This window comes from Meleagris gallopavo, chromosome 5 (genome assembly GCF_000146605.3).
Source record: "Meleagris gallopavo isolate NT-WF06-2002-E0010 breed Aviagen turkey brand Nicholas breeding stock chromosome 5, Turkey_5.1, whole genome shotgun sequence".
Classification (NCBI taxonomy): domain Eukaryota; kingdom Metazoa; phylum Chordata; class Aves; order Galliformes; family Phasianidae; genus Meleagris; species Meleagris gallopavo.
The window spans coordinates 16,611,681-16,624,337 of NC_015015.2; the positions used below are offsets into that span (position 1 = coordinate 16,611,681).

At 44.4% G+C, this 12,657-nt stretch overlaps 2 protein-coding genes across 7 annotated transcripts in view; one reads left to right on the forward strand and one right to left on the reverse strand.

The window, feature by feature from the left end:
* Positions 1 to 12,657, forward strand: part of CCND1 (cyclin D1) — a 14,917-nt gene extending 2,260 nt beyond the window's left edge. The window contains 4 exon segments of the mRNA XM_010711209.3: positions 104 to 157; positions 159 to 264; positions 5,452 to 5,600; positions 10,662 to 12,657. Coding sequence (XP_010709511.1) covers positions 104 to 157; positions 159 to 264; positions 5,452 to 5,600; positions 10,662 to 10,817 — 465 coding nt within the window. The 3' untranslated portion in view covers positions 10,818 to 12,657.
* The window catches only part of LTO1 (LTO1 maturation factor of ABCE1), a 26,261-nt gene continuing 17,651 nt past the window's right edge, over positions 4,048 to 12,657 (reverse strand). The window contains exons 5-7 of one of the 6 annotated variants that reach the window (XR_793610.3): positions 5,706 to 5,869; positions 4,405 to 4,655; positions 4,048 to 4,263 (exon numbers count right to left, since the gene is read on the reverse strand). Coding sequence is in view for 4 of the 6 variants with exons in the window: in XM_031553479.1 (XP_031409339.1) it covers positions 5,786 to 5,869 (84 nt within the window). In the remaining 2 variants the exon portion in view is untranslated. Of the gene's footprint in view, positions 4,264 to 4,350; positions 4,656 to 5,594; positions 5,945 to 10,403; positions 10,429 to 12,657 lie in introns of those variants that run through there. The other 5 variants (XR_004159870.1, XM_031553479.1, XM_031553487.1 and 2 more) reach the window with 5 other exon arrangements.

Here is a 12,657-nt window from a genome sequence, read left to right on the forward strand (position 1 = left end):
AGGGGTGCGGGTGCTGCACGGCCCCGTGTGCACCACCGAGGCTAACCGTGCTTTCCCTCCGTTTCTTCCTCTTCTTCCCCCTTCCTCCCTTTTGTCTTTGCAGCAAATGGAGCTGCTGCTGGTGAATAAGCTGAAATGGAATCTGGCTGCAATGACCCCCCCACGATTTCATTGAACATTTCCTCACTAAAATGCCTCTGGCAGAGGACACCAAACAGATCATCCGTAAACATGCTCAGACTTTTGTGGCTCTGTGCGCTACAGGTATGAGCCCTGCACGCCCCGCAAAGCGCGTCGCTCCCCTGCGCACAGCCAGCCCTGGCTTGCGGCTATGGCTAACGTGGGCTCTCGGGGCTGTGGGGAGGGAGCTTAAGCCCTGATTATTGCCCTTGTTGTTTGTAGAAGGTGGATTACTCTGCACAGGTAAGCTTTTTCAGAAGATACTTCTGAGTTGAATGTGTTGGCCGGGGGAGAAGCACCGCTCTTCTCTGTGCAGCACGCTGCAGGGCACAATCCCATCGGCTCCACGCGCTGGGTTTATCAGTGCTGGGGCATCAAGAGGCTCGCTGCCCGCACAGGGAAATCCTGCCTGCGGATCAGTCCTAAGACAACTTTATAGGCAGAGGGAACAGCTCTGTATGGGGGTTTGGAAACTTCCCTCCTGAGCCGCCTCTTCCCCTCTGGCGGCAGTGGCAGGAGCCACGCGGTGCGGAGGCTTTGCTGGCGCGGGCCCGGCGCTGCCATCTGCGCCCCGGCCACGTGCTGCGCCGCAGCCATGTGCAGAGCCATGTGCAGGGCCCCGTGCAGGCGCTCGCCAGGCTGGGTCCGCAGGGCCCCGATCGTTGGTTTCAAGGGCACCGTGCCTGTGCGCGCCGCGGCTTTGAAGTTCCGTGTTTGCATGCGGAGTGTGTGTGTGCGTTTGTGCGTGCGCCGGCTTCACCCGCTGAACCCTGGCAGAGCGGGAAGGAAAAGCTGTCCTCCAGATCTCGCGGTTCCCACAGACTGGAGCAGAGGAGCAGGACAAAAGAAGTCCTGGAGGGAAGATAGATCCTCTGCTCAAACGCGGCGCATTCGTTGCGTTGGCTGTCAGTATGACGAGACAAATCCACGAATGGCAAAGGAGTAAGGAAGAAAAAGCAGCCAAAGCAAATGTTCTTTTGCAGTAGCACGTAAAGAGGAATGCCAGACGCTGTTAGCACCGATAAAACGTAGTGCAAAGGAGATACTGTGCTGCATTAAACACTAATATTTGTTAGCGGCCGTGCTGGAAGATATCAAGCCTGCAATGGGCACCTGGGAAACCTTGGTGGGATGTGTGGTCAGCCCAGTTAGGGGAGCTCGTTTTCCAGATACGGACTTGGTAAAAAGATTCAAGAGACGTCTGCAGGTACTCAGAAGAAAACATGGGTTACACAGAGCCTACTGATAGAGGCCCAGAGACAGAACCAAGCCCTCATGGGACGTCTATAAGCACTGGCATCACCCGGCACGGTGGGGCGGCTCCCACTGCAGCAGCACTGATCCGGGATCGGGGTGTGCAGCCCCCCAGCAGCATTCACACCACCTGCAGAAGCACCACGGGAAAATCAGACATGCTCTCCATGGCAGATCCCACCAGGTAAAGCTGCTGGGACTCTGAACGTGTAACTTGCTGGTTTTGATGCTACCTCAGCTGTTAGCTAAAAAGAACAGCTACCCGGTCTCCCCTTGGATATGGGGATGGTTAACCTAGGTTGTTGTGTTGGCAATGACAGGGATGAAAACAAGAGTAGTTCAAAGGTTGGAGACTCGCTAAGGGTCCAGTACTTTGATCTACTGTTGGTGTTATGTTTCCTTTTAAGAAGCACATCTAGGGCCTTTATTTAACACTGGTACAAACCACAGCTGGAGAATGCATCAGTAAATGAGAGCCATGTTCTGGGAGTTCTATTTAGCTTTTGAAAAACAGTGCTGAGCTCACCGGAACTGGGGCCTTCTTTGGCTCCCTACTCAAGCTGGGAATATTTCCTGGGGAAAATGCACACAGAATGGCTGTTGCTGGGCTCTGTATTTTTACTGTTATTTTTGGATGTTGAGGTTTTCTCTACCTGTTCCTTTCCCCACAACTTCTTTGTTGGCTAGTGAAGATAACGTGGCTTAAGTAGCATCTGGACTTTGGTTTGCAGTTGCTGGGCTGTATTTCCCCTTGCCAAAATGAACCTAGAAGGACTGCAAATGCCTTGTGTTGCCTGGATGCTGTGCTGTGGGGCCCAATCCAAAGTCCACTGGAAAGACTGTGAAACTCGAAGTGGCCTCGGGGGTGAGCTCAGTATGTCCTCTGCTTGAAGTGCACAGCCCGTGTCCCCTCCTGAAGGAGGGGCTCCTGAGAGGAGGCAGCAAAATAATGCTGGCTTAGAAAGTAAGATCTCTGCCAGTTGGCTTAGCAAGGTGAATGCTGTGGAAGTGTTTGTGGATGAGTGTGCATGCGTGCTTGCTCCAGAACGAGAAGGTTACGTCGCAAGGTGAAGTGGAGGGGAATTCCTTCTGAGCTCTCTCTTCAGTTGCCTGCCTAGTAAAAGTGGATTTGTTTGATTTGGTTCAGTTTCGAGAAATCCATTTTCACCAAAGGATGTCTTTGTGCTGTGGTAGGTTTGGGAGAAAAAGAGAAAAAAAATTAACAGGGGTTGTTTGAAGTTAACACATAATTGAGCTTAATGAATGGGGCTTTGGCATGGCCGAACAAGGCAGGGATAGCTCAAAAGGAAGCAGGCCTCTTTTGGCCCAAGTTAACTCCCAAGTTAAAGGGAGAACTGCGGCTCTATACAAGCATAACAATGAATAGCAACAAATATTGGAGCTTCAGCATTTCATTATGTTCCTCTGGTTATCAAAACATACCAGGCTCCTTTTATATTATTATTATTATCGCCATTATTATTGTTGTTGCTTTCCTTCTCTCGAATGGAGGAAGAAAGATCTCGCTTTGAAACAGCCGGGTTACAATTCTCCTATTCTCTGGCCTTTATAAAATTGGGAGTCTCAAGGTATGTGACCAGTTGGAACCTGTTGCATCTTGCAGCAAGTGATTTATGTTCGCAGTTTTGATTTGCCTCAATGAAAAGATTTTCATTCATAGCCCCCAGCTCTCCAGACGGATGGAACTGCTGCTCCATTTAAAAAGGAAAAGGGGTGACTCGCCTTGTTAGGAATTTTTTTTAAAGAGCTGCAGCGCCTATATGCCTGCTTTGTCCTCCCTTCAGGGTGGCTGGCATTCTTCTCTCTCCTCCCCCTCCCCTCCTCTCTCTCTCTCTCTTTTTAACAACGCTGAAGTTGTTTATTCTTTTTGGATGAAGTCTCAGATAGGCTACTGGGGATGTGTGCTTCAATTGATGGGGCCCCTACCCCATTGTGGCTGTGTCAGGTCTAATTCATCTCACCGAAGCCCCCTTGTTCCTGAGCGCTCAATAGCGCAAGATGAGGCGATGGAGGCTGACAATGATGCCACACTCTTCACTTGGGGGCATCCAATTACAGGCGAGAGGGGCCCCCTGATTAATATGCTGAAATTAGTGGCCTCTGCCACAAATAATTCCTTGTTGAGTTGCAACAAAAAGGCAGTCCATGCTGCTTGTCTGGAGTGGTTATAGGGACAGACACAAACTGGTCATTTAAACTTCATTATCACTTTTCCACCTTGGAAAGAATGAGGGTGTGACTATGAATTCATGTTCTTGTTTACTGCTCCATTTAAAAGAAGAACGCAAATATTAATCCCAAACATGATCTTGTCAGGACAGACTTCATTAAACTGACACATTTTGGCCACGTCCTGTGCGTGGAAGGCAGTCAGTACTGGCGTGAAGTCACTGCCGCTGTACCCCGCTGGAAACCAAATCGTGGTCAGATTCACGTTTGCCTGCTGGAGGCCCTTGCTTCTGGAGCCCACTTGCCACCGCCTTTCAGTATTTCAGCTGGGAGACCATCTGTGGAAGGCCAGTGTTGTCAATAACCAACCGTAACTATCTTGATCTGGGGGAATGGCAGGAGCTTGATCCAAGGTGTGTGTACTTAACGTCTGTCCTGAAATGGGCGGGTTAGGAAAAGGGGGCAAATTACATTTGCCTTGAACACGGTGGCGCGCAGGAGATGGCTTTAGACCAAGGTTGGCTTTTTTGTTGGCAGCGCATCACAAAAGCTGGGCCACAATTAATCGTATCAGTTCCAATGTGAAGGTTCGTGGAGCGTGAGGCGAAATGCCCTTTTGAAGGTGGGTATCGGTCTGGGCTACAACAAAGTGTCAGAGATACGTGAACAGATTCAGAGAGGGGACTTGCACAGAGTGGTGGAGACTTTAGTTTCACTGGTAAAAGATTGTCACAAAATTTATTTTACCATAATAAAGGAGATGCGTGGTTTAATACTTACACCGTTCCACTGAGCTCTCTAAGCTGTCCATTCCTTTGATTTCATTCAGGGGTTTGACAGATGGTTTATATTTTTTCAGCCCAGAGGAAGTTGTATTCTGATAAAAGCTGAAGGAATGTATCTCAGGTTCTTGCGTATAATGTGGCATTTCCCTTTCTTCCTCACAAAATCAGATGTTTGTTTTGCACCACTTTTCCCTTTTCTTTTCGATTCCCCTCCAAGGTGTGCGCTGCCACACATCAAACGCATTCCTGTTCAGCGGAAAGAGTCTTAGCATTAAAACGTGGATTATTCTTATTAAAAAATGCACCAAAACCATGCTAAATGGCAGAGATAGCCCCTTAAGGAATCATGGGAGTGGCTTTGTGGAGAGACCTACAGCACTGCAGTCTGGAAGGGGGCCCAGCCTCTTGTCAGCATGGTGTCACATCAGAATGTAACTGATTGTCCGCCAATTCTTGGGACCCCCGTCACTTAGTTATGCCACATTTACATTAAATCCCTGTTGCCGGGATGGATGGCAGCCACTGACAAGAGACTAGGTCGAGACAAAGCATTTTTAAGATGAAACCTTAATTTAAATATGGATTATCTGTCTCCTGACAGGGCTAAGCGGTCTCTCTCTTCCTCTCTTTTTACTGATGTCGCTGTTCATTAAAGCCATATTCCTTTGAATGTCAGTGCTTTAGACGGCCCAGGGACTCCGGTTGGAGCACACCTAGGGCTCGGTGGTGCACAGTACTGGGGAACGGGAGCGGGTTTCCCCTGCAGCGCTGCACCATTATGAGCAAAGTGCTGTGGCACTGAGGTCCCCAGGTGATGGTGGGCTACCAGGCGTCGTGCACAGCGGGCTGCCCGCCTGGACCAGAGTTGGCAGGTTGGGGCCTGTGGCAGCTCGGAGCGGGAAGCACCGGCGTTTGGGTGCAGCAGCTGGCAGCTGAAGCCATGCTGGGAGAAGAGAGCGTATGTGTATGGGCAGGCTTCTACAGCAATCATTTCTAGTTCTTTTTTTTCTTTTTTTTTTCCCCTTCTTCTTTCTTCATACAGATGTTAAATTTATTTCAAACCCACCTTCCATGATCGCAGCTGGCAGTGTGGTAGCAGCTGTGCAAGGCCTGCATCTGGGGAACACTAACACTTTCCTCTCCTATCAATGCCTCACACATTTCCTATCACAAGTTATCAAATGTGATCCGGTAAGTGACTCTTCTCAGTTGATCCTTCTGCCTTAGAGTTTAAGAACGAATGCCTGCTTGCTGCGCAGTAGCTAATCTGGCAGTAAATCTCGATAAAGGTCAAACCTCAGGGTGCGTTTCCTGAAGATGCTCGCTGGTGTTCATCCCCGCTCTGTGCTGTCGTTACGGCCATTAATAATCGGCAGTTACAGTGCTGCAGTTTGCTGATAGGAACGCCACGTCCAGCTCTGGTGTTCTTGAGAGGCGTATCTGACAGCGCAGAGGAAACCCTGAGCCGAGTTGGGACGATTGCAAAAGCCGTATTTACTTGTAGGTAATTAAACAGCAGTCTGTGCAAAAGAAAACTATTTAAAGTAAAGACGAGGAAATAGTTACTGGGATTGCAATAAATGGACCTCGTGGTATCTCTGACCTTATCTTTGACCATTCTTGAGGCCTTTTATTGTGCCAAGTGGTGTGAAAAAGCCCTTCTTAAAAGAGTTCTAATGATCTAATTTGGTTTATTACGTGCTAGACCTGCACAGTAGCTGGTATTGAATTCCTTTTTGGAACAAATGCTTGTCCCACGACTTTCTGACAAGGTAGATGGTCCTCACAGGACTCTCATTTTGCCCTGCAGCTTCCAGGAGATGCACATCAGTAACTAGCGAGCAATAAACCTTTCATGAGTGAATGGGCCAGGAAGGGAGCCTACAAGGAAGACCTAAAGTCAATGATCCATGTCATAATGGTGTGTGAAGTTGGGGCAGAGTTGAGCTTTGTTTTGAAACAATGTGGAAGACCAATAAATAGATGCTTTTAAAAGGTTCCTGTGAGGTCTCCCAGTGCTGGACAATGAGACAAATAAAGACAACTCTGTGGTTAGGGCAGAATCTTTGAGATGTTGTTATATAATTTTACACGTTAATAATTTAAATCCATAGAGAATTTTATCAGTCCAGGTCCATCAGAACAAGTTCTGTGTAACTGGGTGTTGTTGGCGGGATTGAATGATTTCTGGAAAGATGAATGCATCATAATGAATTATTCACAGTAGAATATTTTATGTTAGACAAACGATGAGAAAGAACTGCTGACAAATACTATATCACAGCTTATTATTTTGATCACTTTCACAATGCCTCAGTATTCAGTGTGGTGTTTTTGCCATTTACGTTACCGCAGCTAAAGTTGTATGGATCCAGTGTCGAAATGTTAGATGTTCTAGGAACCTTAAATGCTGAAGTAAAACGCTGTAAATATCCCACAGCTCAGTTTGGTATGTACATGTAATGCTTTCAGTGAGTTTGGGAGCAGTGTAGGTACGTCAGCGTGTGATTGGCCTCTCCTTGGCGCAAGGTGACTGAAGGAGGTACTGAGGAAAAATTCTAGGCTTGCTGTTGCTGTCGACAGCATCTGACTCAAACAGAGGTAGTTTTAGTCATTCCTGACAGAGCATTCAAGGAGATGCTCTCACACCTTAGAGAACAAGAGCATGTCCTTATATGACTTGACTTATTTGATGACAGCTCTTTTAGAAGAAAATTTAGCAAGAAGAGAACCAGTGCTTATTTGTTTTCTATTGTCCAAGGTCGTCATAAGGCCAGAACCTGTACGACCTGAACTTAAAAAAAGCTGAGACCTTTGAAAGGAAGTAACTATCTTCCAGCTTTTACTGCCAAACATATTTACTTGTTAGTGCAGCTAGAGTTGGAAGGTTTTTGTAGAGACTACTACAGAAAATGAGGACCGTAAAATTATACTAAATGTAGATATATGTTGTGTTTGTAATGGAATAAGAGTACAGCATCTTTCTGCTACTACTTACAGCTTACAGCTACTACTTTGGAAAGGGTAAATTGCTTGATTTTGTACATAGTGTGATTCCCTTGCAAGTTTCCCATAAGGCAGGCCCATGTAAGCCTACTGCCAGTGTCTATTTAGCTGGCATCCATGTGAAGTTCGTTACTCCACAGTGATGGTTCCTCTTTGGCAGCCTACACGACCGAAGCCCTTTATACTGATGTGGCTGAAATATTAAGAGTGTGCATTATAACAGCATGGCTAACGTTCTCCCAGATTATCTATTAGCTAGAGCAGCCGGTCTGTTGGATTTCAGGTTATGTAATTACACTTTTTTTACCTTTAGTCTCAAAGAAAGCTGAATCTAAAGTAAAATGGATATCACCTGATTGGAATTCCTTTATGGTTCATGTTTATGTTGGTAGGAGTCCAATTTCCCATTTTGCCTTTGATCAGGGGTAATTAGAAGTCAGATAATCACAATTAGAAGTCTTGGGCTGTCTTCCATCATTCTATTCTTGACCCCATCATCCAAACAGATGGAATTTTACCTGACATTCATTTCCAGGCCAGAAATTTGCTAAACTAGATTAGATTGGGTTTCCATGCTGTCTGTTAGCACATTGGAATTCGTCTCCTGCCTGGCTCTACTCAGAGGCACCTTCAGACATGTGCTTGCTATCCAGAGCAGGTCAGGCAGTAACAAAGGACTTCCAAGCAGCTTCCTTTTTTTTGTTGTTGTTGTTTGTTTCCTTTAGTATCTGACCTTGGAGTGTGATCATGTCTGCTGTGTGTGTTAAAAGTATTTGACCACATCACTTAAGCTAGCAAGTCTTTTCTTCTTTTTCCACTGAGGGTCTTAATTAATCCAGGAAGGGTTTATGACCTTGAACAAACTGTGGGCATTGAAAATTTGGGTAGCGAAGCAGAAAAGTTGTTGGGAGAAGTTATCAGAATAATGCACAAGTTTAGTGTTTGCTTTTCAGCATTGAGAAGTCCTGAGAATGAAAACAAGCTTTTATTAGGTTGTTCACGGTGAATTTTGTATTTTGCAGTTATTTTTGCTAGCCCTAAGATATTCCTGCAAACAAACGGCTCATCTGGTAACTAACTGAGCAATACACGGTTTGAAACAAAATGCCTAACACTTAAAATACTGTCCATCGCCTGCAGCAGAAGACTGCCGTTCATAAAAGTTGTGAGGATAATGCTTTAAAGCATATTAGGCAGTTCTGACATGCTGTACTGTGAGACTTTCACAGGAATTAAAAATATCTGTGGTCAAAAGTAACCTTTAAATGATGTAGTTCTAGATATTAATTGGTGGCTGAACTCCAGAGAGAGAAGAATAGGCGTTTATAGAAACCCTTTTGAATGGTTTGAGTTTTTAGAACTCAGACATGCTATATGCAAATAGCAGCATTAAAAACAAAAACAGGATTTGCTTTGCTCTGAAAATAAATTGGCTTCAGTTTGGAACCCTGGGCGTAGTACCTTGTTATAACAGAATTATCTGAAAAAGTGCCCGGATTTGTAAAAGTGAAAATCCCCAACCCGCTATTCATGTACTGTTTAATACATCTAATTCCAAGTGTGACTGAGGTACATGCTGCAGGACGGGCGAGCAGCGGCCGCGCAGACAGGATTGATCTGTCATATCTTGGGAAGGGGTGAGGGGCTTCACAGGGAACTTAGTGGGAAGGCCAGAGGAATGCAGGAGCCAAAGGCATCATGACTTCAGGATATGAGGCGTTTCTTTTTGTCATTTAAAACTCTGTGTGTCTCTGTCAAGAGGAAATATTACACTAGGGTTTAAACCAAGAAAGGTCATAGGTTATGTGTTTTCAGTGAGCTGTAACTGATGGTCTGATCTGCTTAGAGGTAGGATTAACCTCCCTCTCTCTCAGAAAGGCCTCGCAGAGAATTGTTTGCTTGGGTTTCTAATCTTATTTTACCCCAAATGCCATGTGCCCTTATTGGTGGCAGAGGAGATTCTTGTGGTAGTGGAATCAGTGAAAAGCTGGTAGATCACACAAGAAGCCTCTGAATGAAGGCAGAATTGAAACTGGGAAATAAAGAAAACAGCAGGCAGGTCACCCTCTCAGGAAAACAACATTCATTCTCAGTCATGCACATCCTAACACTTTTGACGGCAATTTATCATGGAAGACTGGGTTCACCGCAAGGGCTAACACATGTCATAGGTTAAATCAGAAAAGGCAGTACTGAAAGGAAACTTCAAAGTCCTTCAGACACAGAGTTAAATATGTTGGGAAAAAGCTTACGATATTTGTTGTATAGATAAGAGTAAACAGCACGCTGGAGGAATTTTGGCCAAACAGCGGGATTGTTGTGCCTGTTGAGGCACCAGTTCTGTGCCCTTGCAGTGGATGTGCGTGGCTCTGAAGAATGCAGTCGCAGTTTGCAGGAGGTCGGACAGGTTGAGCTGACAGGCCTTCTCCAAATGGAACTGCTGTGCATCAATAGGTAGACTTGGATGTGCCTGCTCGTGGTGTGCTCAATGGCTGGGGAGGTTCCCCTTTCCCACAGTAGACCTGGTCCTGCTGGGCACTTGCTGCTCTCCATTCAAACTGCAGCCAGTGCACAGTACAGCCTTGGCACCTTCCAGAGTGGGCACCAGACACAGGCTGTGAAGTTGGGGAAAGGGCTCTCGCTCTGAGCTGTCAGGGGGGATGCAGTAGCAAAACTGAAAGGAAAGTCTTAGTGATGCTTCTAAAAGATCCCTGCGCATGGGGGTCACGCAGGTGGTTAAGTTTCTCTGTTCAGGTGCTTTCTGAGTTAGAAATCAGTTAGCTAACCTGAGCTGCCCATGACTGCAGATAGTAGCATGTTCAGTTTTGTGTATCGAAGCATCCATGTACGTGCCACTTCCGTTGAAGAGCTTTCTCATCCAAGGTCCTGCCAAGGTGGCTATTGCCCGTGTCACTGCAGGAGTGTGCACCACATCCACGCAGCTCTGTGTGCTGACACAAGGAGCAAAATGACATTGTTGCTAGAGGAGCACGTGTGGAGCTGCTCACTGAGGCTGTTAAATAGAAGATGGCAGGAGTTACTGCTGAAGGCTGGAGCCAGTTAGCATTCTGCAGCAGTTTGAGTGCCTCATCAATCCTTGCACTGTTCAGCATTGCTCTTCCTACAGTCCCAAATAACACAACTGTATTTCTCGTGACGTTTCAAGAAAAGGTATTTTGTCTGTGATGTTAGTATTTTTCTAAAGGACCCTGGGTCTTTTTTCTCCTCCCGCTTAATCTTCCCTAGGATTGTTTACGAGCCTGCCAAGAACAGATTGAATCCCTCCTTGAATCCAGTCTACGCCAGGCACAGCAGCACAACGTATCTTCAGAAACAAAGACTGTAGAGGATGAAGCAGACCTTTCCTGCACACCCACTGATGTGCGAGATGTGAACATTTAAGAGGACTTCTTCTAATGGGTTTGCTTGGCAAGAGAAGCAGACAAAGAAAGGGCATCTGAGAAGGAATCAGCATCGGGATCTCCCCCCCAGAAACCCTTTTCTCCAGGACATTTTTATACCAGAAGGGAAAACCAGTCTTGTTATATTTTTTCTTGCTCTGTCTCCCTTCCATCTGTGACTTCAAACAAACAAATAAACAAAAAATACCCCAAAAACTGTACTTAAAAAAGGAAAAAAATAGTATTTGCATTGCCCCCAGGGGTTTGTGCTACAAAAATAGAGGATTTTATACAATAATAATCAACTAGTTTTTTATATTAAAGTGTTCTTGTCTGTATGTTGTAAAAATAGGCATTAACACACAAAATGTCTCCAGGGGAGGTATTAGATTTGATTTCTTACATATAAAACCAACCAACCAACCAACCAACCATTTTTAAAGTAGAAGAGGGTTTTTTTAGATAGTAAATGAAATATTCTTTTTTTTTCTTTAAAAAGCATAACTTTAACGCAGTTCTAGGCTTTTCTGTATCTTGCTTGCTTATGCATTTAGTCACTTTATAATTCATCTGTAAATGTTTATTTTATTTCCTTAGGTTTTTTTTTTTATCCTCTTCACCTTATAAATGGTTAACGTAACCCATAAGTTAGTGTATGTTAGTATACAGCATTATTATATGTTAATCTTTTTTTTTTTTTTTTGTGCCTGTGGATTGCCTGTGCATTTGTAGGGTTCCAGCTTAGCGTTGTTGGGAAAGGCCAATGTACTACTCATACGATACTCTATTATAAAGAGAAACCGAAATAGTGACATAATATATTATATTTTTGTAATCTTCATATTTTTGTAGTTACCTGTGTAAAAATGCTGGTCTGACCCCACAGATATTCAGCCTAATTATGGTCAGGTTCAATCCACAGTTTAGTCTTTTTTGTTTGTTTGTAATATTCTAAAACCATTCCATTCAAAGCACTTTCAGTCCATTAGATATAGGAAATACATTCTTTTATTGTGTGGGAATTTTTTTTTTTTTTTTTAATGGAATGGTTTGGAAATATATTAAGTGCTTGTTCGCAAACTCAGAATTGCAAAGCAAGTGCATTTAACTATGGTGTTAGAGGAAAGGTGATTTTTTTTTCCGAAGGTTGTGTTCCAGTGAGAGAAATTGCATTCACAAATTGCCAGGATATCTTCCTGTCCTTTTCTATAGAAAAGTTGAAGTTTAGAAATCCTTTGGTGCCAACACATGGTTATAAATTAGGGGCCTTAAAGGTTCACGTATAGGACGCATAGTTTAAGGACTGTCTCTAGATGTTTTACAACTGAAGGTTTTTAAACACTAAAATATATAATTTATAGTTAAGGCTAAAAAGAATATTTATTGCAGAGGATGTTCGTAAGGCCAGTATGATTTGTAAAATAATGCAATCGCCCCTTTTTGAAAAAAAGAATCGTTCTCCCCTTGATGTCGCAGTTTTAACACAGCTTATTAAAGAAAAAGGACACGCTTCAGAGAACAAACCCAAAACCAAGCAGTCTATTTGGCCCCTTAGACATTTTCAATAGCAGGCTAACCATGAAAAAAAAACGCCATAGTTAATAGATATGAAAATTGGAGTACTTGAAAGAAGTTCTTATTCCAGTATATGCCCCATTTTTTTTTTATTTAGCTACAAATAGAAAATTTGCACATCTTGGCTATGTATCTTTTTATTATTATTTTAGGAAGTAGCTGAAGGGACGTGGACATAGCTGTTGAAGTTGATGCTCGAGGAGAATGTGATGGTGAAATGTATGTGAGAAAACTGCCGCTAAGGTGTTGATTGTAAAAACAATACA